This window comes from Ambystoma mexicanum, chromosome 4q (genome assembly GCF_040938575.1).
Source record: "Ambystoma mexicanum isolate Mex_15411 chromosome 4q, UKY_AmexF1_1, whole genome shotgun sequence".
In the NCBI taxonomy this organism is placed as follows: domain Eukaryota; kingdom Metazoa; phylum Chordata; class Amphibia; order Caudata; family Ambystomatidae; genus Ambystoma; species Ambystoma mexicanum.
Genome location: NC_090928.1, coordinates 248,217,995 through 248,239,993, shown reverse-complemented (window position 1 = coordinate 248,239,993; position 21,999 = coordinate 248,217,995). Strand labels below are relative to the sequence as shown.

The 21,999-nt window shown below is 46.3% G+C and overlaps 1 protein-coding gene across 2 annotated transcripts in view; it reads left to right on the top strand.

Moving 5' to 3' along the window:
* The first annotated feature begins 19,879 nt into the window (after nt 1-19,879).
* The window catches only part of GALM (galactose mutarotase), a 343,990-nt gene continuing 341,870 nt past the window's right edge, over nt 19,880-21,999 (top strand). The window contains exons 1-2 of one of the 2 annotated variants that reach the window (XM_069607805.1): nt 19,880-20,115; nt 20,811-21,027. In XM_069607805.1, the coding sequence (XP_069463906.1) occupies nt 20,829-21,027 (199 nt within the window). In that variant the 5' untranslated portion in view covers nt 19,880-20,115; nt 20,811-20,828. Of the gene's footprint in view, nt 20,116-20,149; nt 20,230-20,810; nt 21,028-21,999 lie in introns of those variants that run through there. The other variant, XM_069607807.1, reaches the window with a different exon arrangement.

The following is a 21,999-nucleotide window of genomic DNA, read 5'->3' as shown; positions in this document are numbered from 1 at the left end:
TGTGATTGTCAGGAATATTTACTTGTTAAAGAAATGTATTATGGTAACAATGCGCCTGGTAGTTAATCAACTAGTGATGATGTAGTAGGTCACGTGTTTAGGGAAATGGGTTTCAGATCATGTGTGACCAATAGGGTAATGGACTATAGGGGATGATTAGAATTGTATGTAGGTGTTAGCCAATGGGGGGGGGGTGTGGGATCATGTTGTAATCTATACTATGCATAGTTTTGTTAATTTGCGGTTTTCCGCTATAAAAGATGTCCCTTTTTTGGGTGGTGCGAGCTCCGTGTTAGTTCGGTTCTATGGGATCGTCTGATACTTTTTTCCTTGCAAACGGTGCATCACTTCTTTGGCCTATTTGGGATTGTTTTTATCGTTCAGGTTTTGGGTCATTCACCCTACAAATTGCATGTGCCCTGAAAATCGCTTTGGCCCAGCCATGGGTCCCATGTGAGGCTCCCAAGTAACTAGGTCCTTTACTTTTTTCTTTGGGTAACCCCAATCCTGTGGTTCTGATTGCTAGTAATGTATGCTGTCTGGTGGTTCAAGTGCAGCCCTGAACATGTTCGCCATCTCGTGTTCTCAGGGTGATTGTCAAACTTTACACCGCTTCTTCTCCTAACCTGGGGATAGAGCTGAGGACAGGCCTGGAATAATAACTCCAAACAAACCAGGTGACTGGGGTCCAACCAACCTATGCAGAAATGGGAGGTTCAGAAGTAGCACTGCCCAATCTCCCTCCGAAGAGTGCCCAAGGCTGGTGCCCTTCTGCAGGTTTCCATCACTCCACGAGAGACAGCAGGCTGGCAACCTATAGTAGCCAGTCTGTATTCTCCTGGGGTAGGGGTGCAAATGTCCTCTTGTAGGTCCTGGTGCCAATCCTCTCTCAGTGCCTGCCAATAAGAATTCCTCAGCACTGGAGTAAGCACTCCTCCCAAGCCAAGGTCTGAATAGACTTGGTCACTGTCACTTTCAGTTGATCCAGTTACCCACATTGAGGGGAAAGAAGTGATAATATCCTTCTCTTCACCCACCTGGGTGTATGTCCAGGGAACAGGTTCATCATCTAAATTCCCATCTTCCAGATCTATGATTGTCCTGGTTAAGAGAACAACTGCAGGAAGTTGTGATAGTGCCCACACAGCTCCTGCGTGCTCGGTGCCAGGACTATGGTAAAGGGGTCTCTTCACCAGCGATCCCTCCAGGGTCATTGACCATCCTCTCCTCTGTAAGGTCCCAGTACAGTAGCCCTGACCAGGGACTGAGTCACTCCAATGGACTGATGCGAGGCTCTGCTAAAGTAGGGGTAGGGGTAACCTTTCCTGTCCCTGTTGGCTAGTAAATCATCTCCAGTTTCTACAGTGTTATCCATGGGACTCATGAGAGGGACTACACACCTCAATCTCAGAGAATGGGCCACAGCCCTTAGGCATAGACACCCCGCCCTGAGATTGGCTACATCCATCTCAGTGGTGTCCCTCTGGGACTTGACCACTGGATCACTATTGTGAGAGTCCTGAGTGTATTCTCCCGAGCAGACCTCGCAAATCCCTTATTTGGGTGGCCAGGGAAGGGCTGATGCTCTCAGATCCCAACCCTGGGGGCGGACGAGCGAGGGAGGATCACCTGGGTAATGGACCCTGGGGTTGTGCTCGGGGTAATAACCCAGGTAGGATGTGGTGTTATACCTGTGATGAAGGAGAGGAGGACGAGATCCCTGAGACCTTTGTAGGCTGTACCACATCTGTCCACTCTTCCTCCCAAAGAATCTCTCTTACTCGAATCCAACAACCCCTCCACATCTGGTACATCCCCTAAAAGCCCAAACCCTGTTGCACTCGGAAACCCCATCTCCCAGAATCCCTGTTTTCCTGTTTTCTACCCGAGGACTCACAGTCATTCTTCTCCACGTCCCTCTGATTATTATTTCCCAAACTCCCAGTCTACTTTAACAAAACACTACCATTGCCACAATCCCCCTTGTTTATTTCACGCTAATAATCCCTGTCATTCCTGTTTGTTTCATCAACCCACAAACCTCACCCCACTGTGTTAACCAAACCCCCTAGTACGAGGGCTATAATTCCAAATAACACCTTTTCCCATCCTACCCTGTAGGATACTTAGAAGCTCTAACCACCCCTTTTCCGACAGGAATACTTTCTTACATTGTAAAAGAAAACGGATTAACACCAGAGCCGTTTACCTGACAAGTCCCAACCCATGGGTTAGGCAGAGTCAGGCAATTGACAATAACCAGACACACCTGACGGCCCTTTACCTTCCCATAGGGATGAAAGGCAGAGCACGAGAGCACACTAGGAGCAAGGCCAACTGCACAAGGAAGCAGCTAATCCAGGATGGCAGTTTAAACGGAGATGAAAAGCAGGCAAACCTGAAAGGACGACAAGGAGGGGGATGCCCTTGCCCTTTTCAAGCCAGACCAGCAAAACCTTAGAAAGAGAAAACATAAGACTGGGATATTCAGCTTGCGTGTGGAGTAGCAGATGTCAACAGTGCAGAGGGGCCTCCCGCATTGATAGTGCAGGCGGGGAGGCAAGCTGGCTACCGTGATACTACCCTTAACTCCAGAGATCAGAGAAGCCAACGGGTTCAGCACAGCCAGCGATCTCAGAGGAAGCTGAAAGCAAACAGAACTGTGTTGAGCCCAAGGTTGCAAGTAGCAACATTTTGAATAGAAGAAGAAAGAACTTGTGTATGTGTTTGTGAACTTTAAAGAAAGCCCAGTTAAGGTCCAGGTGCAGAGGAGTCGGCGCCTTGTGGGTGCTCATTCAAAAGACTCTGACTGGGACCTGTTTTGAAACTGCAAGAACCAGAAGGCCCTAGGAGAGGGTGGCGTGAGTCTTCAGAGTGGTCCTACAAGGGTCACATCAAATCCTTTGTACAATCGAAAGTCTCTGACCCATTGTCGAAAGAAAGCTAGGGGAAGGGAACCCGGCTTTCTGCCAAGATCGGAATTGTGGATTGAGACAAGTGTCAATCCTAGGAGAAGGAAAACCCCACTTTGTGATAAAAATGAGTGATACATGAACTCTGTTAGAGATGCATGAACTGTGTTAGAGATACGTGAACAGTGTTAGAGAAAGACTGTGTGAACCTGACGGAGGGAGGCCCAAGTTGAAAGAATTGAGATAAAGCAGAGCAAACTGTGAACAGTGTGTTAAAGCGGCTATATGAACCCTACGGAGGGATGCCGAGGGGAGAGCTAACAAAAGTGAATTCTGCACCCTGATAAAAACAAGTTGAACTGTGTATCTGGGACGAGTGAACCTGGCCGAGGGTTGACCTGAGTGAGACATTTTTCAAAAGGACATTGGGACTCTAGGAAACTGTAAACTGCACTTGAAAGGACATAGTGATCTTGATGGAGGGAAGCCCGAGTGGCAAGGAGGGTCCGAGCCGGCAGAGGGAAATCCTAGAGGCGCAAAGAGCAATCACCCAATGGGCAAGATCACTGAGAGAACTTTTGTTTGTTTGGCATTGTGAATCAACAGGCCTTCTAAGGCAATATACTTTTGCAGGAAAGAGACTTAGCCTCTGAAGGTTTTGATATTGTTGAACTGGAACTGTGAACCTTGTGCTGACAAGCCGAGGAGTGTGCTGTGCTCGAGAGTCCTGCCTTGTCCCATGCTTCAAATGTGGGGAAGGGAGACCCAGCCCTACCACCCTGACTTATCATTTTGTGAACACTTCTTTTTTTTCTGGTGAACATTATCACACACTCTTTTTGTAACTAAGTGGTAAGTATATATTTTCGGTGAATAATTGACCCAAAAATGGGCAGAAAGTCAGCAGAATTACCCCCAGCTCAGAGCTGGGGGTGAATCCTCAGAGTCTCCACAAACTCAGGATTGGGTGGAGTGGTAATGCGTTGCTAATAGCGTTACCGCCCCATTTTACTGATCCGCCCAACCCCTGATGTTCTCATGCAGGGAGATTCACAACCAGTCTCCCTTAGTCTGGACTGGGCACTCTTGTGCACCCCCAGAGTCCACTTTTATCCCGAGGTTGGAGACTTCAGGGAAAGATTTGAGGATAGCACCCTGTGGGTTGCTGTCCTAGCTCTCCTGATACAAGTCAAGGAGTACCTTCCCTATCTAGGAGTAGAATGGCCAAACTGGATTAACCCAATGTCTCCCTGGGATGGGGGTAAGCACTGCCTGATGCCTCACACTCAAAGACTCCTTGGTGATGGTGGGGTCGGGTTGAGGCAACAGCAGCCTAGGTGCCCTTTTTCCTGGGCCATCTCCTCCAGTTTAGAGGCTCTCCTTGCATCTGGATACTGTGACGATTCACAAGGTGTGGTCACTTCTCCCCAAGTGGGAGCCCTTTTCCATGAGGCTAGGGAGGTGTGGTCGCTGCCCAATAATCCCCCTAGGGGTGATTTAATGCGAGAGGACCTCATGTGTGGCGGACTCCCCCTCTTGGGGTAATGACGATCACCTGGGGTACAGCATGTTTAATTTTGTTACTCTCCGGCATTTCCTAGCCCTCCCTAATGTCCAGAACCACTAAATTGAAAGCAAACCTACGTACTGTTGTAGCATAAAAGATAAAGCCAAAAGTACTAAGGCGAAGAAGAGCATAGGAGACATAAAGATGATTGAGGAGATTAAAATCCTGCTGACAGACCAGCGGAAAGGAGACGTAGAGAATTCCAGTGAGAAGCTGTGGGAGTTCTCCATTGGGTCTGCCGGTGCAGACCTGATCACGCGACCAAGAGAGGGACGCGAGCTGAGCGGTGCGAAGAGACACTGCACTGCAGGTCCTGAGAAGGAGAGAAGTACGAAGAGCCAATGGAGCCGATCCTGGTCCTAGAAAGCCCCAGTGACATACCGAAACCTCTGAGAAGGTACGCGTGATCCATAGGGGATGTAGGAATGAGTAGGAGAAACGCTCAAACAGCTTTCCTTCAGCCCAGTAGGAGTGAACCAACTATTGGGCCTAGCCATTGTCAGTCGTGCCTCCAACATCATCTTCCTCGTGTCAGTGGCAAACAGAAACCCAATGACCCGAGGACCTTTTCTATACACTAATAAAAGTCTATAGCCAAAGTAATGCCACCTTTGTGTCAGCTTCCTTCTTCGACACCATTACAATACTTCCCCGTGGGCAAAGCCCTGCCAGTAGAGCATACTCGCACAGTGCCTGACATGAATCTGTCGGATCTTGACCACTTGATGACTCCAACTCAGGCAGCACACTTAGAAATAGAATTCCATCTTGAGGAGTTTCTTCATCATGGACTCCATCTGGGTCACTGTCATTACTCTCCATAGAGGGCCAAGAAATAGTTTCCTGTCCAGGCGCTTAAAAGCCCAATGGGCCAATAATAGCACTCTCTGAGGCTGTTGAAGGTATCTCCTGACCTGGCTCACTCAGGGGTTTCTCTGTCACCCCTGGTTTATAAACCTTAGTGACCAGTTTGAAAGTACAACTCTACGCGTTGCTGTCCTTGCTGATCAGTGACCATAGAGACCCTTTGGAGCAATAGCCTCAGGGTTCTCTGATGAGAAGGGTACCAAGCCAACAGGCATAGATTCCTCTCCACCCCTCTCACCTCGCCATCCCTGGGGTGTCCCCTGTTACTGGACACCCTGTGTACACTGCTCTGTCAGGACAGGCCACTCTCGCGGTATTGGGTGAAAAGAAGCCCTGTCTGGCCCTTCTGTTGACTGTGTTTCCAGTTTGTTTGCCACAAAACCAGAAGCCTCTGTGATGAATCCCAGGATGTCTTCACTGCTTCCCATGAGGCCAGGGAGGTGAGGCTGCTACCTGATAATCCCCCTGGGGGTGATACTCAGTAGTGGCTGCAGAGTGGCAGTCTCTGCAGCGTTCTACGAGTTCCTGTTGGATTCCTGTGCTTTGGAGTCTGTTTCCAGTGTCTACTACTGAGAGGGTTGAACTTTTCATTCAAAACCCCTCTTTCCCGCGGAGCGGCCGCGGAGCGGCTGCAGAGTGGCTGCAGAGTGGCAGTCTCTGCAGCGTTCTACGAGTTCCTGTTGGATTCCTGTGCTTTGGAGTCTGTTTCCAGTGTCTACTACTGAGAGGGTTGAACTTTTCATTCAAAACCCCTCTTTCCCGCGGAGCGGCCGCGGAGTGGCTGCAGAGTGGCAGTCTCTGCAGCGTTCTACGAGTTCCTGTTGGATTCCTGTGCTTTGGAGTCTGTTTCCAGTGTCTACTACTGAGAGGGTTGAACTTTTCATTCAAAACCCCTCTTTCCCGCAGAGCGGCCGCGGAGTGGCTGCAGAGTGGCAGTCTCTGCAGCGTTCTACGAGTTCCTGTTGGATTCCTGTGCTTTGGAGTCTGTTTCCAGTGTCTACTACTGAGAGGGTTGAACTTTTCATTCAAAACCCCTCTTTCCCGCGGAGCGGCCGCGGAGTGGCTGCAGAGTGGCAGTCTCTGCAGTCTATGGCAGCTAGGGCAGGGCGGCTTGCCAGCAGAAAAAGCCACACTCCCCGAGTGTCCCAATTGTCTGCCGCTGCCGCTGCGGCGACCAAAAAGACTTTGACTTTGGCTGGCGTTTCGATCTCCGCCACTTACCCGGAGTCAACACTACTGCAACCCGAGACCCTAGGTCCCAGATTGCGGAGCGCCAAATCAAAGATGATCCTTGCGCATAACCAGCCTCACTCGGATTCCGAGGCAGACTCTTCTGTGTCAAGGCTGGCCCTCATCACACCCGGACCCTCTGCAGCAGTGAACCAGGACCCGGGAGCACGCCAGCTGGATGCCCGGGAGTCTCTACCGTCTGCTTGGCCTCCTGTTTGTCTTCCTGCCTGTCCCCAGCCAATGGAGAAGTCCCCCGTGACCGCCAGTCACCCCCCGCCGTGTGAAGCGTCTGCGGAGTTCCCCCTCGGAGGAGAGGAAGCGCCGTGTGTCGCAGGTGAGGAGGGACTGGTGGGACTGGTGGGTGAAGAGGGGGCGGCGGGCGACAAGCTTCCTCCCGCTGACCCTCCGTGTTCATCACGCCCAAGGGCTTGTAGCCCTAGTTTTCAGGTGGGCGATGAGGTCAGTGGAGAGGCAGCGCGGGCGGACGACCTGCCAGTTCCGACAAGTTTGGACGCAAACCGCCTTATAGTGGCACCGATCCTGCATCCCCCCCCCCAGATGTTGGCGAAGCCCAACTAGGGGCGCATCCTCTAGAGGTGGATGCGCTGGAAGGAGCGAAACGAGCGGCTTCTCCTGATATGGGGTTGTTCGACCCTTTGATAAGGGCTGCGAGAGCCAATAGGGTAATCAAATCAGCTCAGGTCTCCACACATGTCTCGTATCCAAAAAAGAGAGGAGGACCGGTTCGCAGGAAACGATGTGCACATTCACATCAAAAGTTGGGGTTAAAAGCCCAGCAAACACAGCGCCCAAGACACTCCTGCGCTCTGTCACATCTGCAGCATAACCAGCAGAAGGACGATACAACACATTTGTCGGTAAACAACAGATTCTTCGCAAATCTTCTAAAAAAGAAAGTCTCACTTTCAGAGGAACTTTCGGATGCGGAGATTTTAGAAGTAACAGCGGATCAAAATGCTCCCATAAATGTCATGGGAGGCTCTACTGACTTGCGTCCAGCCTTTTCACTGGAACCAGCACGCTTTTCTTTTGCAGGAACTGAGGAAGAAGCAAATATCAGGTGGCACTTTGGCTCTCCCCGAACTGGTGTACCACCCCCGCAAATTCCACCTACCAAGCTTACAACCGACCTGGAGAGAGCTACTAACTTTTCAAACCCCCAATCACCATCGGCTGTCTGTACGGCCCTTGAAGCAACGGGCCCCCTTGCCAGGCCACTGCCGGTTGGGTCGGTGGTTTCAGCAGCTACATCATCGACAGCCAAGTCTTTTTTGCAAAAACAGGCATGCTTAAGATCTCCGGTGTCCACTATCATCGACTTAAGTGGTGTCGAAGATCCCGCTTTCACTTCCTCTCATGTAAATGAAACAGAAATCAGCGTCTCAGCACCCACGACTCCGGATCAATTTGATCAGGGGTCTATCGAGGTGCCCTGTTTAGCTACGCAAGGGAAAGTCCCGGTCCCAATTGAGCCTTTTATGCAAGAAAAGGGCCCTGCAGTGGTGGCACAAACAAGTTATGGGATCCCCAGTCCTTCCATTGGCCCGCTGTTTGGGAGCACCCAAACGGTATCTAGCTCAACGAGCCCCATACGTTCTAACGAGAATGGAGGAAAGCCTATAAAAGACACCTCGCCTAAAAAGACGGATCTAAGACTCATTATGTCAACTGTAACCCTGGCCATGGCTCCTTTTTGCAAACTATATGAGTCAATAAACGACTCAATGAGAGATCATACCTCCATTTTAGCGATGATGAATAGCCGTCTAATTTTTCTGGAAGGCTATATCAACGCACTGAACAACAAAATGGAAAAGGGTACCAAAGACGAGGAGTTCGGTCAGTCCTCAGCACAATCAACGAAAGGCCTCCAGGTGGATGCTAGTTCCCAGACCCTGGCCCCAAGTTCGCAATTTCAACTTGATGAACTAAGAACAACTGTCAGCTACGTGCCCCTGTGTGAGGGTCCGATACTGACCAAGCCACAGTCCACCAAGGCCAAGGGAAATGGAGCAATATGTGATGAACCGAATGAAATCACTATAGACCAGGGGTCTGTCCCGGACAGGAAAGCAAAGGAGGCTACTCTTGTAACGAAAGGTCATCTTACGACCCAAAAGCAAATGACTATTAAGTTCTTTTCTCCTCAACCGACTATTAATAAAGTACAATCGGCGAAAGACCAAGGCGAAAGGAACTGCGGGTCTGAGACCCCCCTTAATTGCGAAACATCAAAATCAGTGGCTGAACGGGAAATTCGAATGTCTGAAGTCGGGGTCCAATGTACTAGATAGCGTTCCTGTAAATAAGGAATCTGAGCATGCGATAGATGAGAACTTACTGAATTGTAGTGTTTACACACTATCTGATGATCAGGAATCAACAAATAACTCTCGTCATATGGACAAGGAGCCCTCGCCCTTTTGTACTTTGGAAAGTCGCTGTAAGAAGCTTCAAAAAAAGTGTAGCTGGGGGGGGTCCGTTGAAAGACAGTAGCCCCAAATGGCACCATACTAACTTCCAAGAAGTGGAAAGGGGAGAGTTCAATTCCGAAAATCCTCGCTTAAGACCGGGGGTTAGAAGAACCGACTCTCCTTTAAGATCAAGTTCCCCTTCTGTAACTAAATGGGTGCACGCCACCCGGGACAAATGGTTTTCGGAAAATCGACTTTCCCCAGTTACAAATACGAAAGATAAGCAAAAGCTGCACCTCTCTAAATCTGGTGAAAACAAAGGGCGAGGGTCAACGGCACATGCTTCTAAATCAAAACGAAACTTCAAAATCCAACAGTTGCCAAATAACAGAAACTACGTGATATTAAATAGAAGCTACCTGCTACATCTTCTTAAATGCGTACCATCGCTCAGAAAAGTCGAATCAAATGACCTTACCAGGGTCGAACCTTTTCACCAAGGAAAAATGGCATGCGCTTACTTGCACGTGCAAACGAACTGGGCCAAAGTGAGGATCTCCGAGGCGGCGGAACATCTATTAAAAATGGGCTTTGACCTGTTTGAATTGGAAGAGAGTGCTCCATTTACCCCCCCCCAGGAAACCTTCAGAATCAACTAATCCAGTTACACCTCGTATCGCAGTTACGAAGAGTAACAAATCACAATTGCACTCAAGACCTGGCAAGGAGAGAGGATTCAGACAAACTTCTACACACAATGAACCAGCTTTACAGATTGCCTCCCCCCGGTCTTCTCTTTGGAATCCCAGTGGCAAAGAGGAGAGTCAGTGTCCCAAAATGGCCACAAAGATAGACAGAATTGCCCTTAAGGATCCTTTGGGTATAGGAAGATGTCCTCAGGGACCTAGGTCGAGAATCGTAAGGACCATACATCAATTACCGGGGGGCAAAGAGACCGGCACTCATGAACTTCAACAACAAGTTCCACCAGCGGAACAATGGGCATGGTTGCCCAACGCACTGACGATAAACAAGAACAAATAGCAATTTGTTGAGCGTCTGTCCGCACCACTTGCCTCTACACTACTAACTGGTAAACCAGATCTCTCCCTGGGGTCATGGAATACTCGTGGATTCCAGCATCTAACGAAACAAGGAGACCTAAACTTGGGGTGTTTAGATATCATCTGTTTGCAAGAAACTTGGATGATAGAACGCCCCTCCATAGACGGATACGATTTGACATTCGCTCCAGCTGTTAAAGGACCTTTTGGCCGACAGTCATCAGGCCTTATAACTGCAATTCGCTGTGGATCCGGCCTACACTTAAAGAACACTCTGAGAGCGACAACTCACTTATTGGCCACAGAAGTTATTTGGATTGAGGCAGAGGTGAAAAAGGGAACGCCCAAAACACAATCTTTAATCATCCTCAATGTATATTGGAATCCCGCGGTTATGACTGATTTAATCTTCATAGCACTGATTGAGGACTCAATCGATGAAGCACGAGTAGGGTGTCCTGAGGCCCTGCTGATCATCTGCGGAGATCTAAATGCCACCTGGTTACCACATGACTCAGCCGGTGACCTACCTCTTTTTTCGACCTTAAGAAGCAAACGTGGCGTGGCTTGGTTGTCGTTGATGTCATCTCGTGATCTGCTCTGTGCTGAGGATTTATTCCCCAGAGGTGAGAGGCCGCCCACCTGGGAAAGAGGTAACTCCTCAGCGGACCTTGACCACATCTTCGTAAGCAGGCTTTTGGCAGCGTTGACCACTTCGTTCGAGGTACGTAGGTCCTCGGCTAGCGACCATAACCTGCTTGTATTGGAATGGAAGACTACAAGGCCTGTGAACCCAGTTACGCCAGCACAAGTGGAGTTAAATAACCAGCAAAACCGTCTAAGACTCTCAGAATCCTCGATCTTAAAGATACAGGCTCAATATTTGGCAATTGAAAATGAGCACAACCTACTGAGTGACCCGCAATTACCAGACTATCAACCACTTCTGGTTCCTTTTAGAGCTAAATTTGCTGGCCTCAGACAAAATAACGATTGTGCTAGACATCAATACAGCAAAGAACTGGTCCTAAAACGGAGATCAGTAAGGCGAGCCAGAAGAAAATTCGATGTTTTTCCCTCACTTGAAAATCAGGCAACCTTGAATCAAGAAAAGAAATCTTACAAATCATGGCTCAAGTACCACCGTAGCAAATTTTACCAACAAGATGCCGAAGCCATGTTGAAGCTTGTGAGCGGCCACCACCCCCGAGAGTTCTGGGCACTCTTAAGATCCTCTTTGTCGCCCCACGAGATTCTACCATCTAATCCTACTGGGGAAATAGCGTGGATAACATTCTATTCAAATCTGTTTAAAGCGCCAGCACCGTCAAGCCCCTTCAAACTCACTACAAAACTGGCACCATGGATAGATTTGAGCAGTGAATCCGAGATTCTCAAAATCCTGCATAGACTGAAACCATTGCGAGCACCCGGCCCGGACGGAATAACAAACCTTGACCTAAAGAAATATCCAAGTCAGTGGGCTGTGTTGATAAGTGAAATCTTCAAACGCTGCAAACAGGCAAGGCAAATTCCGTCTTCATGGACAACATCTATCATAGTCCCGATATTCAAAAAGGGCGGAAAAGAAGATCCAAAAAACTACCGCCCTATCGCACTTCTGGATACGGTCGGTAAGGTGTTTGGTTCTCTACTACTACAAAAATTTCAGGACTGGGCGAGGGAGGCCGAATGCGCGGACCCGTTTCAAATGGGATTCACAAAAAACAGCGGTACAACCACTAACATCATGTTTCTCAGCGCACTCAAAAGTAAGGTGTTGGGAGGAGGCCCACGAGTGTTTTTAGCGTTCATAGATCTGGCGCAAGCTTTCGATCAAGTAAACCGTGAGCGCCTGTGGAGAAAACTGAGTCTTTGGAAATGCCCGGACGAACTCCTCCAACCGATTCAAGCTTTACATCAAGAAACAAGGGTGCGAGTGAGACTAACCCAGGCTGGTTTGTTATCATCTGAAATCCCAGTTGACCGCGGAGTGAAACAGGGTTGCCCCCTTGCTCCGTCACTCTTCCTTGCCTATCTCGGCGATTTCAAAGCCTCGGAGCAAACAATCCGCTCCTTTCCACCAACTATGGGCAAGTCGAAAACATCGAGACTACTCTATGCTGATGACCTAATCTTAATGGATTTGACTCCTATCGGTCTCCAGCGTCAGCTTGATCGTCTGGCGATATATATTCAAACAAATGATCTAACTATAAATACAGCCAAAACCAAGATCTTGATAATGGAAAAATACAAACGACCTAAGTTAATACTTGCCTGGTACCTGGATGGGGTAGCACTGGAAAAAGTCGCAAATATCACATACTTGGGAGTAGCATTGGACTGCTCGAGTATAAACGCAACCCTCCAAAGCTGCTTAATGACCAAAGTAAAAAACCTAGCGGCTCAAGGCCGGGCTTTGGACAACAAGTTCGGTGGTTTTTCCCTGTTACCCTTGATTAAATTTTATAAGATGAAGGTGGTGCCAACCCTTACATATGCTGCAGAAGCCCTTCCTCACACACCGACAAACTTGTGGCTGAAGCTAGAGGGTCTATTTTGGCGCACAGTTCTAGGCCTCCCCAAGTCAACATCGGCCCCTTTGATCAGAAGAGAGCTTGGCCTATTATCGTTGGAAGGGACCGTGGAAATTAAATCGATGATACTGTATAGGAAGTTGTTGCTTTTGGACTGTCCTCATGTGCTAGCTATCGTACGCACGGAATTATTGACATCTTCCCCCTCTGTGCTAAAATCTTGGGAAATGGCTCATAAAAAGAAGCTTGTGGAAATAAACTCTTCGGAGCGGGATCTCATCGGCAACTCGCTAAAAATAAAAAGGAAAATCAGTGAGCTCGACTGGATTGAAACCTTGAACATTGCATCTAAAGCAAAATCAGTCAGCCATTTGCCTTCCTATCAGAGCAAACTAAACATTGTTCCGAACTACTTGAGCAAGTTCCCAAATAAAGCTGCTAGAAACGTGTTCTTGAGAGCGCGTCTGAACCTACTGCCGACAAATGAGATCTTAAAACTCAGAGGACAAAGTAACTCGAACACGTGCCGTTTTTGTAAAAACGAGACACACATAGAAACCATACGCCATCTCCTTTTAAATTGCCCAGGAACCAGAGCCGTAGGTGAGAAATTTCTGCTACCACACCTTTCTGCATCATATACCAGGGAAGAAGAAATGTGGTGGACACGTCTGATGAGCGGAGAAAGAAATACCTAGACTATCGCTACTACACAGACTCTGAAGTTTATTCTATCTCTCTGAAAACTTAAGTTCTACTCAACATTCATTTTTTTTTTTTTTTTTTTTTTCCTTCTCAGCTTTCAGCGCTCAGCTCTACTCTTTGCTCTTCACTTCGTTTTGATTTCGATTTGTTATAAAAATCATTAACTTGATTAAATCAACTAAATAAATAAATAATTCGAAAAAAATACTCAGTAGGGGGATCTCATGGGGAGGGAAGCCCCCGCTCGGACAAGGGACGACACCTTGGGAGATACACAGTATAATTCCTCTACACCCCAACCTCCCTCACCCTGTTACCCTGCACAAGACATAGCCCTACATACTTCCATGTATGTCTGCAGAGTGGACAATGTCACTTCCCCAGGAAACACTGAGACGAGGAAGAACATTGAATACAGGGATCACTATAATACTGGGACGAGGAGGAGCAATAACAACCTAGTGAGGAGTGAAGACGTCACTACTGGGACGAGGAAGAGCAACAACAAACTAATGTGGAGTGAAGCCCTCACTACTGAGACGAAGAAGAGGGTGGATCCATGTGGCAGGTTCCGTAGAACCAAGGTGCATGGACTAGATTTCATAGAAGAGCTAATACCGTTCATGTCATCAAAAGGGGAGATTGACTGGGAACAAGGAGAGGCCCTCGCTGGAGGAACCGGGAGATTTGAATGCTGGCAGCTGAAGAGGAGACGGGACGCTGACAGTACCAAGAATGGGACGCCTACCCGTTGGTAAAGGCGACCTTAGAAGCTATGTCGGAGGCGAACATCCACCAAAAGGCAGATGCCTGAGTTCCCATGCATTCAGAAAGCCTGTAGCGCGAGGGGAAGCCAAGACATGCAGCTCAGAGGCCAGAAGTCACAGTGGAACCGCAGAAAGCTGTGGAAGCAGCGAAGGGAAGCTGTGGAAGCCCGAAGCACTCGGGAGCAACTGAAAAGCACTGGTAAGCTCTCCAAAGAAGTCGGGAAGAAGTTGATGAGACGGCTAGGAGAAGGGAGGATCACGAAACTGAGTTGGGACCTGCACCCATATACTTGATCAAGGCCTGATTCGTACCCACATGAAGAGAGAGCCAAGCAATCTTCATCGTCACAGTACCTGGCAGGATAGTGTACCCGGTTATCAGTGAAACCAAGGAGAAATAAGAGCCAGGTTAACTGCGACCAATGAAGAAGTAGTAGTATCAAAGCAGGAAGACCACAAATAAAGAAAAGTGAGTCTGGGATTTGCACCCCCATGAAGAGAGAGCCAAAGCAATCTTCATACCCACAGCACCTGGCAGGAAGGTATACCAGGTTGGCTGTGACCAGCAACGCAGTAGTAGTCAAGCAAGGAAACGCACAATTGGAAAGTACAAAGAAGGCCAAGCCTGGAACTTACTCACATATGAAGAGAGAGCTAAAGCTCACTTTCTAGTCACAGTACCTGGCAGGATAGTCTACCAGGTTAGCTGTGAAACAAAGGAGAAACAAGAGCCAGGTTGACGGTGGAATATACTGGGAAGAAACTAGCGGAAGGGAAGCCTCCTCCCTAGTAATTTGTGTAGACAATATCAAGGCCACTTTGGAACACTAAAAGAGAGGAAGACCCTCCATGAACATTCAGAGGACACGAAAGGAATACTAAAAGAGGAGAAGACCCTCATTGAACATTCAGAGGGCACAACAGGAAACTAAAAGAGGAAAAGACCCTCATTGAACATTTGGAGGGCACAACAGCGTGGAAATAAGGTTGTACTTCCTTTTGAAGTTTATTTGTTGCACCATTTTGGAACTTTGTTTTTTGAGTTGGAACAGTACTTTGAGACTACAGAAGATCCCCTGTTCACATAGGGTAGGCTCTTAGTGTAAGGGCTAGATATAGGAATTTTGACACGACGATGGACTTGTTTCTTTTGGGCTATCCTGACAGACTAGTGAACCAAAGATTTAGAGCTATATAGTCCTCTTTTTTAGGGGGCTGTGTGGCAGAGGACAAGCAATAAATGTGTGTATACAGAATGCCACAAAAACAGCTACCCGCCTACACACGTAGTAGATGTGTTAGGTTGCCAAAAGTGTAATCTTTACTGTCAGTAAATCTATACAGGCAGGAAAATAGAGACATACATATTTTAATTCATAAGTACAAAAACACTCAAAAACATTTATATTAAAAAAGACAAAACACATTGTTAACAAAGTGATCCATAAAAAACATTCAGCGAAAGTCAATTGTTTAGACCAACAAAAACCATTTTCCTAAACTGAACACAACCATCTTGATGTGATGGGGTTGTGAAGTTAGTAAGGGTGTGAGGTAAACATTTTACTATTATATATATATCCTTGACTCATAGTGTGCTTGTCCTTGGCTCTGTCGACACAGAAAAATGTGTTACTGGGTTCTGGCAGTAATGATTAAACGAAAACAGTCTGTAGCCAAAAGAATATGCTATGAGACGTCTGCCGGACCCGTCTTCAGGACGTTGTATAGTAACACCAAAAATGGATGTTGAAAGGTGGCCCATCAGTTGCTAGCCTTCACTTATAAACAGTCTAAAAACCAAAACGAAAAAGTGTGCTGGTAACATGATAAAAACCGAATTAGGAGTGTTATATCTCTATTGGTGTGCACGTGCAACCATTTTCACTAACCTTTCAATTGCTTTGCGGACGTGTGGGCCTTCATGTAGAAAAAGATGCAAGGACGTTTTTCAATTGCCCAAAATGTCAATCCTCACATTTGTCAAACTGGAAGAATAAAGAAGCCAACAATGTTTGTATTAGCAATTTGTGGCTATCAACTTGTGTGCATTCGAAGTCACTTAATCTGTTTTATTTAGAAAAATATATGTTATGACCATTGTTAGTAGATGACATCATCATTATGGTCAAGCCTCTGTCTGTTTCTTTTCAAAAAGGGACAGACCCAAATGTGGGAATGGCCCACAAGATTATTTATTGTCATCTCAATCTCGTGTAAAGCCAGATACCTAGTATCGGGAATTGTGTTTGTTCGCATCACCCACAGTTGTTTCAGTTTAAAGTAACAAGTGCTTTTACAATTGTGACCCCCAATGGCTTTTAGTTAAATCACTCGGTACCGGTGAGTGAAGATAAAGTTGCTCTCACAGTTTTTCTGGCGGCAAACAGTGCCGAGTTCTGCATGAATTTGCAAGATGTTTCGCAATGTGATAGTAGCCCAATCTATGAAAGTAAATGTAAATGTTTACATTAGTAACCCAAAGTTGCTTCCTCAAGATTGTTGGCATGATCTACATAAGTGTTCCCTCCTATGCGTCCCACCGCACGCTTACCTTTGCGGTCGTGTTTGTTGTGCCCTCGTCTCCGCGCTCTGTGCTGGGTGTAACGGCGTACACCTGCAGTTGCCGAGTTTGATAATGATTTTGTGCGCGAATTAGACCTATGTGCTGTAAAGGCAATAAGGGTCATTGCGCCCACCATCTTAAAGTAAAAAATGGCGTCCGCAACTTGAAGCTCCTATGTAGTGCATCTACTTTTCCAAATAGGGCGAGACTCAATATTCCAATTGTTCCCACTGTCCATTACTATGCATCTTACTTAAATAAATGTATACTCTTCCAATGGATGTTTCGTATTTATTTATTTATTGGAATTTGTGATGTTAATAAATCATCGCTAATGTTTGTTTATCGGGTCTCTTTTTATTCCAAAACAATGGGAGGGCGGTAGATCTATTAACCGCACCGATTGTGAAGTTCCTGAGGCACCATGAATGGTATAATTCTGATTTACTGCAGGAAAGGGCAAGTGGAAATGTACGGCTCAGTTGGGAGGGACACCAGGACTAGGTCTTATTGGGCTGGACATGTAGAAAAAAGTCATGTGACTCACACCGTGTGTTTGACTCAAAGAACCTATGTGGTATAGCTTATATGGCATTGCTCTAAGTCATATCAATTGGGTAAGATGCTGAATGCTAGTTGGAGGTACATGGGAGAGATTTTTTAATGGAGAGAGAGAAATTATTTGTGAAGGAACAAACTCCATTCAATCCCAACATTGAGACCAGCCTGAACAGTATTGAGATCGTAGATCCATTTTTGTTCTAATTGTCTTAGTTTACGATCTCGATCACCTCCTCGAGGGTGTGCTGGCACTGTCTGAATTATAAACCACTAAATATATTCTTCAGTGTGCTTGGCCTTTACAAAGTGGGCTACTAAGAGTTTTTCCGGCACAGAATTTTTAACACACGAACAGTGTTCACAAATTCTTTGCTTGATTGGTCTCTTTGTCTTGCCAATGTATAGTAACCCACATGGGCAGGTGATACCGTAAATGGCCCAGGGTGTGTTGCAATTTGTAAAAAAAAAATTAAATGCCACATGCGACCTTTCAAATTGACCGTTTTTAAATTTTTTGTCAGGCGGCACACTGTCCAGTAAAAAAATACCATGACTGCCCCGTGGACCCCCAGCGCCTGGCATACACACATAATCACATTGATCGTGTGCATGTGTGAGGAGCAGGAGACCCATGGGGGAGGCATATCATTTTTTACTGGACATCTATCATAGTTGTCCATTAATAAAAATACCATGCCTGACCCCTGTGCCTCCCAGCGCCTCGCATACACACAATCACATTGACTGTGTGCGTGTGAGGCGCTGGGAGGCCCACGGGACAGGCATAGTATTTTTTACTGGACATCTATGATAGACCCCCAGCATCTGGCATACACACATAATCACATTGATTGTGTGTGTGTGTGTGTGTGTGTGTGAGGAGCTGGGTATGCAGGGGGCAGGCATGTCTTTTGTTAGTGGGCATCTATGATAGATGTCTGGTAAAAAATTGCATGCCTGACCCTGTGTGAGGTGCTGGGCCAGGGGGCAAACATGGCATTTTTTACTGGATATGCCCAGTAAAGGATTCCAGCCCAGTCCTCTGGGATTCCTAGTGCCACACATGCATTGTCATGTCTGACCCGTAAGCCTCCCAGTGCCTCACAAGCACACATAATTGATTATCTGTGCATGTGAAGCACTGGAGGGCCCAGGAGGAAGGCATGCCATTTCTGGGCATCTGTGATAGATGCCCAGTAAAAAATGCCATGCTTGGGCCCCCGGCACCTCGCACATACAATTGTGTGCCTGTGAGGCGCTGGAGGCCCCAGGGGGCAGGAATGGCAGTTTTTACTGGGTATCTATGCCCAGTCGAAAATGCTATGGCGGTTCCCTGGGATCCCAGTGCCTTATAAACATCTCCCCCTGTGCCCCCTAGCACCTCGCACTCACACATAATCACATTCATAATGAATTTGTGAGGCGCCGGCACACCAGAGGGCAGGCATGGCATTTTTTTATACCTGGCATGGATGATAAAACAAGCATGATAAGTGTTATTATGAAGTTAGACTGGCATTTTATGCAACCAGTCTAGCCATTTCTTACGGTGGCATGACATTTTGTATTGGGCATCTTTGATGAAGCAAGCATGATTAGTGGTATTATTCTTACTATGCCATGATATTTTGTATTAGGCATCTTTGATAAAGCAAGCATGATAAGTGTTATTATCTAGCTAGACTGGCATTTCAATGCAGCCAATTTAGCCATTTCTTATTGTGGTATGACATTCTGTATTGGTATCTTTGATAAAGCAAGTATGATAAGTGTTATTAAGAAACTAGACTGGCATTTTGGTGCAGCCAGTTTGGACATGTTTTCATACTGTGGCATGCATTTTTAATGGTAAAACCAACTGGAGTATGTTCTTATGTGGGGATACGGCCATATATTGGCAGAACAAGCATGAACATATGTTCTTATATTATAATTACAGGCATTATGCGCAAAGCAAATATGAGTATGATCTTACATGGAAATACTAGCATATATTGGTGCGGCCAGCATGGAAATGTATGAGCACAGACAGTGAGAAAATGTTTTATACTGGCACATATTGTGGGCGAAGGTATCATGAAAATGTGTTGGATAAAAGGCTACTGTGCACTGTTAGTGGCTTGCATGTACTTGATTTTTACACGAATAACTGAACAAAACCAACTGCAAACTGTTTAGCATTTTACCCATTTTTCTAAAAAGTGTGCTCTAAAATGCACCATTTAACCCATAATTCGCCCCCCAACATTCCCATACGCCTATAAAATTCACCTGCCACCACTGCTGAACGGTCTCCTTGCGGTGTTTCTTTTATGTCTATCAATGCAGGAAATGTCAGGAAATAATATGATATAGCTTTTACTTGACGAGGACGACAAGCCATCAGTAACTAAACAAAACTCGTCTATCAGATTCAGTGGCGAAAAATTAAATATCGACTTTTTCCAACGACTGTTCAATATTATAATTCTATTTATGTAAAATATAACTATATTTTATTTTATTACGAGCAAACATATGTGCCAAATAAATGCCACGTTTATATTCAATTCACAAAAAGGAAATGATCTGGTTCATGTTCTCTCTTGCTGAATGGACATCTCGCCATACCAAGATGGCTACTATGTTGTCCCAACGCTGTACGGAAGTTACAGTGTTGGGAGCCGTGGTTTGAACTTTGTTCGTGCTGCAGGTCGCCTTCTTCCTGTTAAAACGTTTACTTTAGCCGGCTTCAAAATGTCCTTTTAAAGTCCAGCCGCTCGTTCCCCGCTGTGCAAACGAACTCAGCGAGGGATATTTATTGGAGGGTCCCCCCCTAACGAACCCACGCAAGAACTAGTATTCCCTACTAGGCTGCGTGTGCGCATATCCCCCCGCCCGCGCAGCTACACACACATACAGGTATTAAAGTGCACTGTGCTTTACCGTTCTCCTAACAGCTCACACTGTGACAGCTGTATGCCCTGCCAGTCATACTAGTTACTACGCGCGGGATTGAAGTACATTGCGATTGCAGTGAGTGTGCATCGCCATGTATAGACTATTCACCTACGTTGTCATATATTTTTTTTTTCTTCATATATACGCATCCATTACAGGGGCCTGTCTGAGTCGCACCATTTAGTATGTTGCACACTGCTGGAAAACCGTCCATTGGTGCTCTTAAGTATCCCACCCTTTACCGCCAGTATGCAAACTGAAGCTCTGAAGTTTGGTGGGGCAACCGATCTCTGCCCCTGTGCACAACATTCTAGTGCCCTTACCAATACCAACGGCTCTGTAATTTGTATAGGGCTATAGCAGACATGCCAACATTCCGAATCCCCTGAGAGGGAGATTTCAGCACCGAAATCGGGAGAATGCATTTTCCCCATAGGAATGCATTGAGGATATTGTTGTTTTAGGCGGGAGACAGTAAAAAATATGACTGTTTTTAATTAAAAAGTCGGGAATCTCCCGCCTAAATCGGGAGGGTTGGCATGTATGGGCTATAGGCACACACGAGAACTGGCAGTGTAAACCCAATTGCCGCCTATATCCACAGGGTTCTTCTGCCTCGATTGCACAGGTTGACTCATGTATGAAACTCCCGACAGGTGGCGGCAGCTGTGGTCATGGCAGCAGCAGTGTCCGTGTCCAGAGGGCTATTCGGGCGGCTGCCCAGTGACGGGGCTGAGGTTGAGAGGTTCCAGCTGAAATCGGAGTCCTTGACGGTCGACGTAATTTCTTTGGGATGCATCATCACCGCCCTGCAAGTGCAGGGTCGGGCCGCAGAATCCGAAGATGTTGTTTTGGGATTTGATACTTTGGAAGGTGAGTCTAAACGTTATGATTAAACGCGAATAACACAAACCGAACCATTTGGAACCTCTTTCTTTCACCAGCTGTACCACTATGGTGCTGCACCTGTAAATGAAGGGTGGAATCTAGTGCCCCTAGACTATACTCCTTAAGACACTTAGTTAGATGGCTGATTTCCCAGTATAATGTGTCTCCCCCTGCGGTGTAAAAAGAAGACCGGATACCCCTTGTGAGTTGTAGAACCCAGTAAATTCATAAAGCACTTGTAGTCTGTGTGGTAACTGTGGAAAGTTTTTTTCTCTATTATTGTTGTTTTGATCATTGAAATCTGACCTTTTAACATATTCATTACAAATTAAAAAGCATATATAAAAAATAATTTCATTCGAAAAACAATATCTCACAATAAAAATTCCTTGAATTTCTACAGAATTAGAAAACATGGTTCAACATAATGAACATGAAATTATCACATCTCTTATTCTTAATCATCATTAACATCTTGAATCTTAATTTTCAAAGAATTTAGATAATTCACAAGTGCATACCTTAATTGTTTTGAGTGTCCTCCAAATAAAGTTGACCATAATTCATCATGCATGACCACAGTCTTGTTAAACAAATGCTTGAAGTAAAATATTCTTAATGATAAGAGACTAACACATTCGACCACTAGATGCTTCATCGTTTCCACCTCTTGATTACAATATCGACAAGCTTGAGCAGATGTCTTCTTCCATCTATACAATCTCTCTCTCGTAGGCCAAATATTCAGTCTGAAACGCATGAAATCGGTTCGATGTCTAGCATTCGGGGACTGCTTTAGATATTTTTCTATTTGTCGTTGTACTTTTAAAGCAAAAGGATTCAAACCGAATTTCATTATTTTCATGCATGCGTTTCGGGTTTTGATCCAATCGGATCGCCATAGTTTAGTTTTGGCTTTATTGGGATTTTCGATAAGCAAGATTTAAGAGACATTTG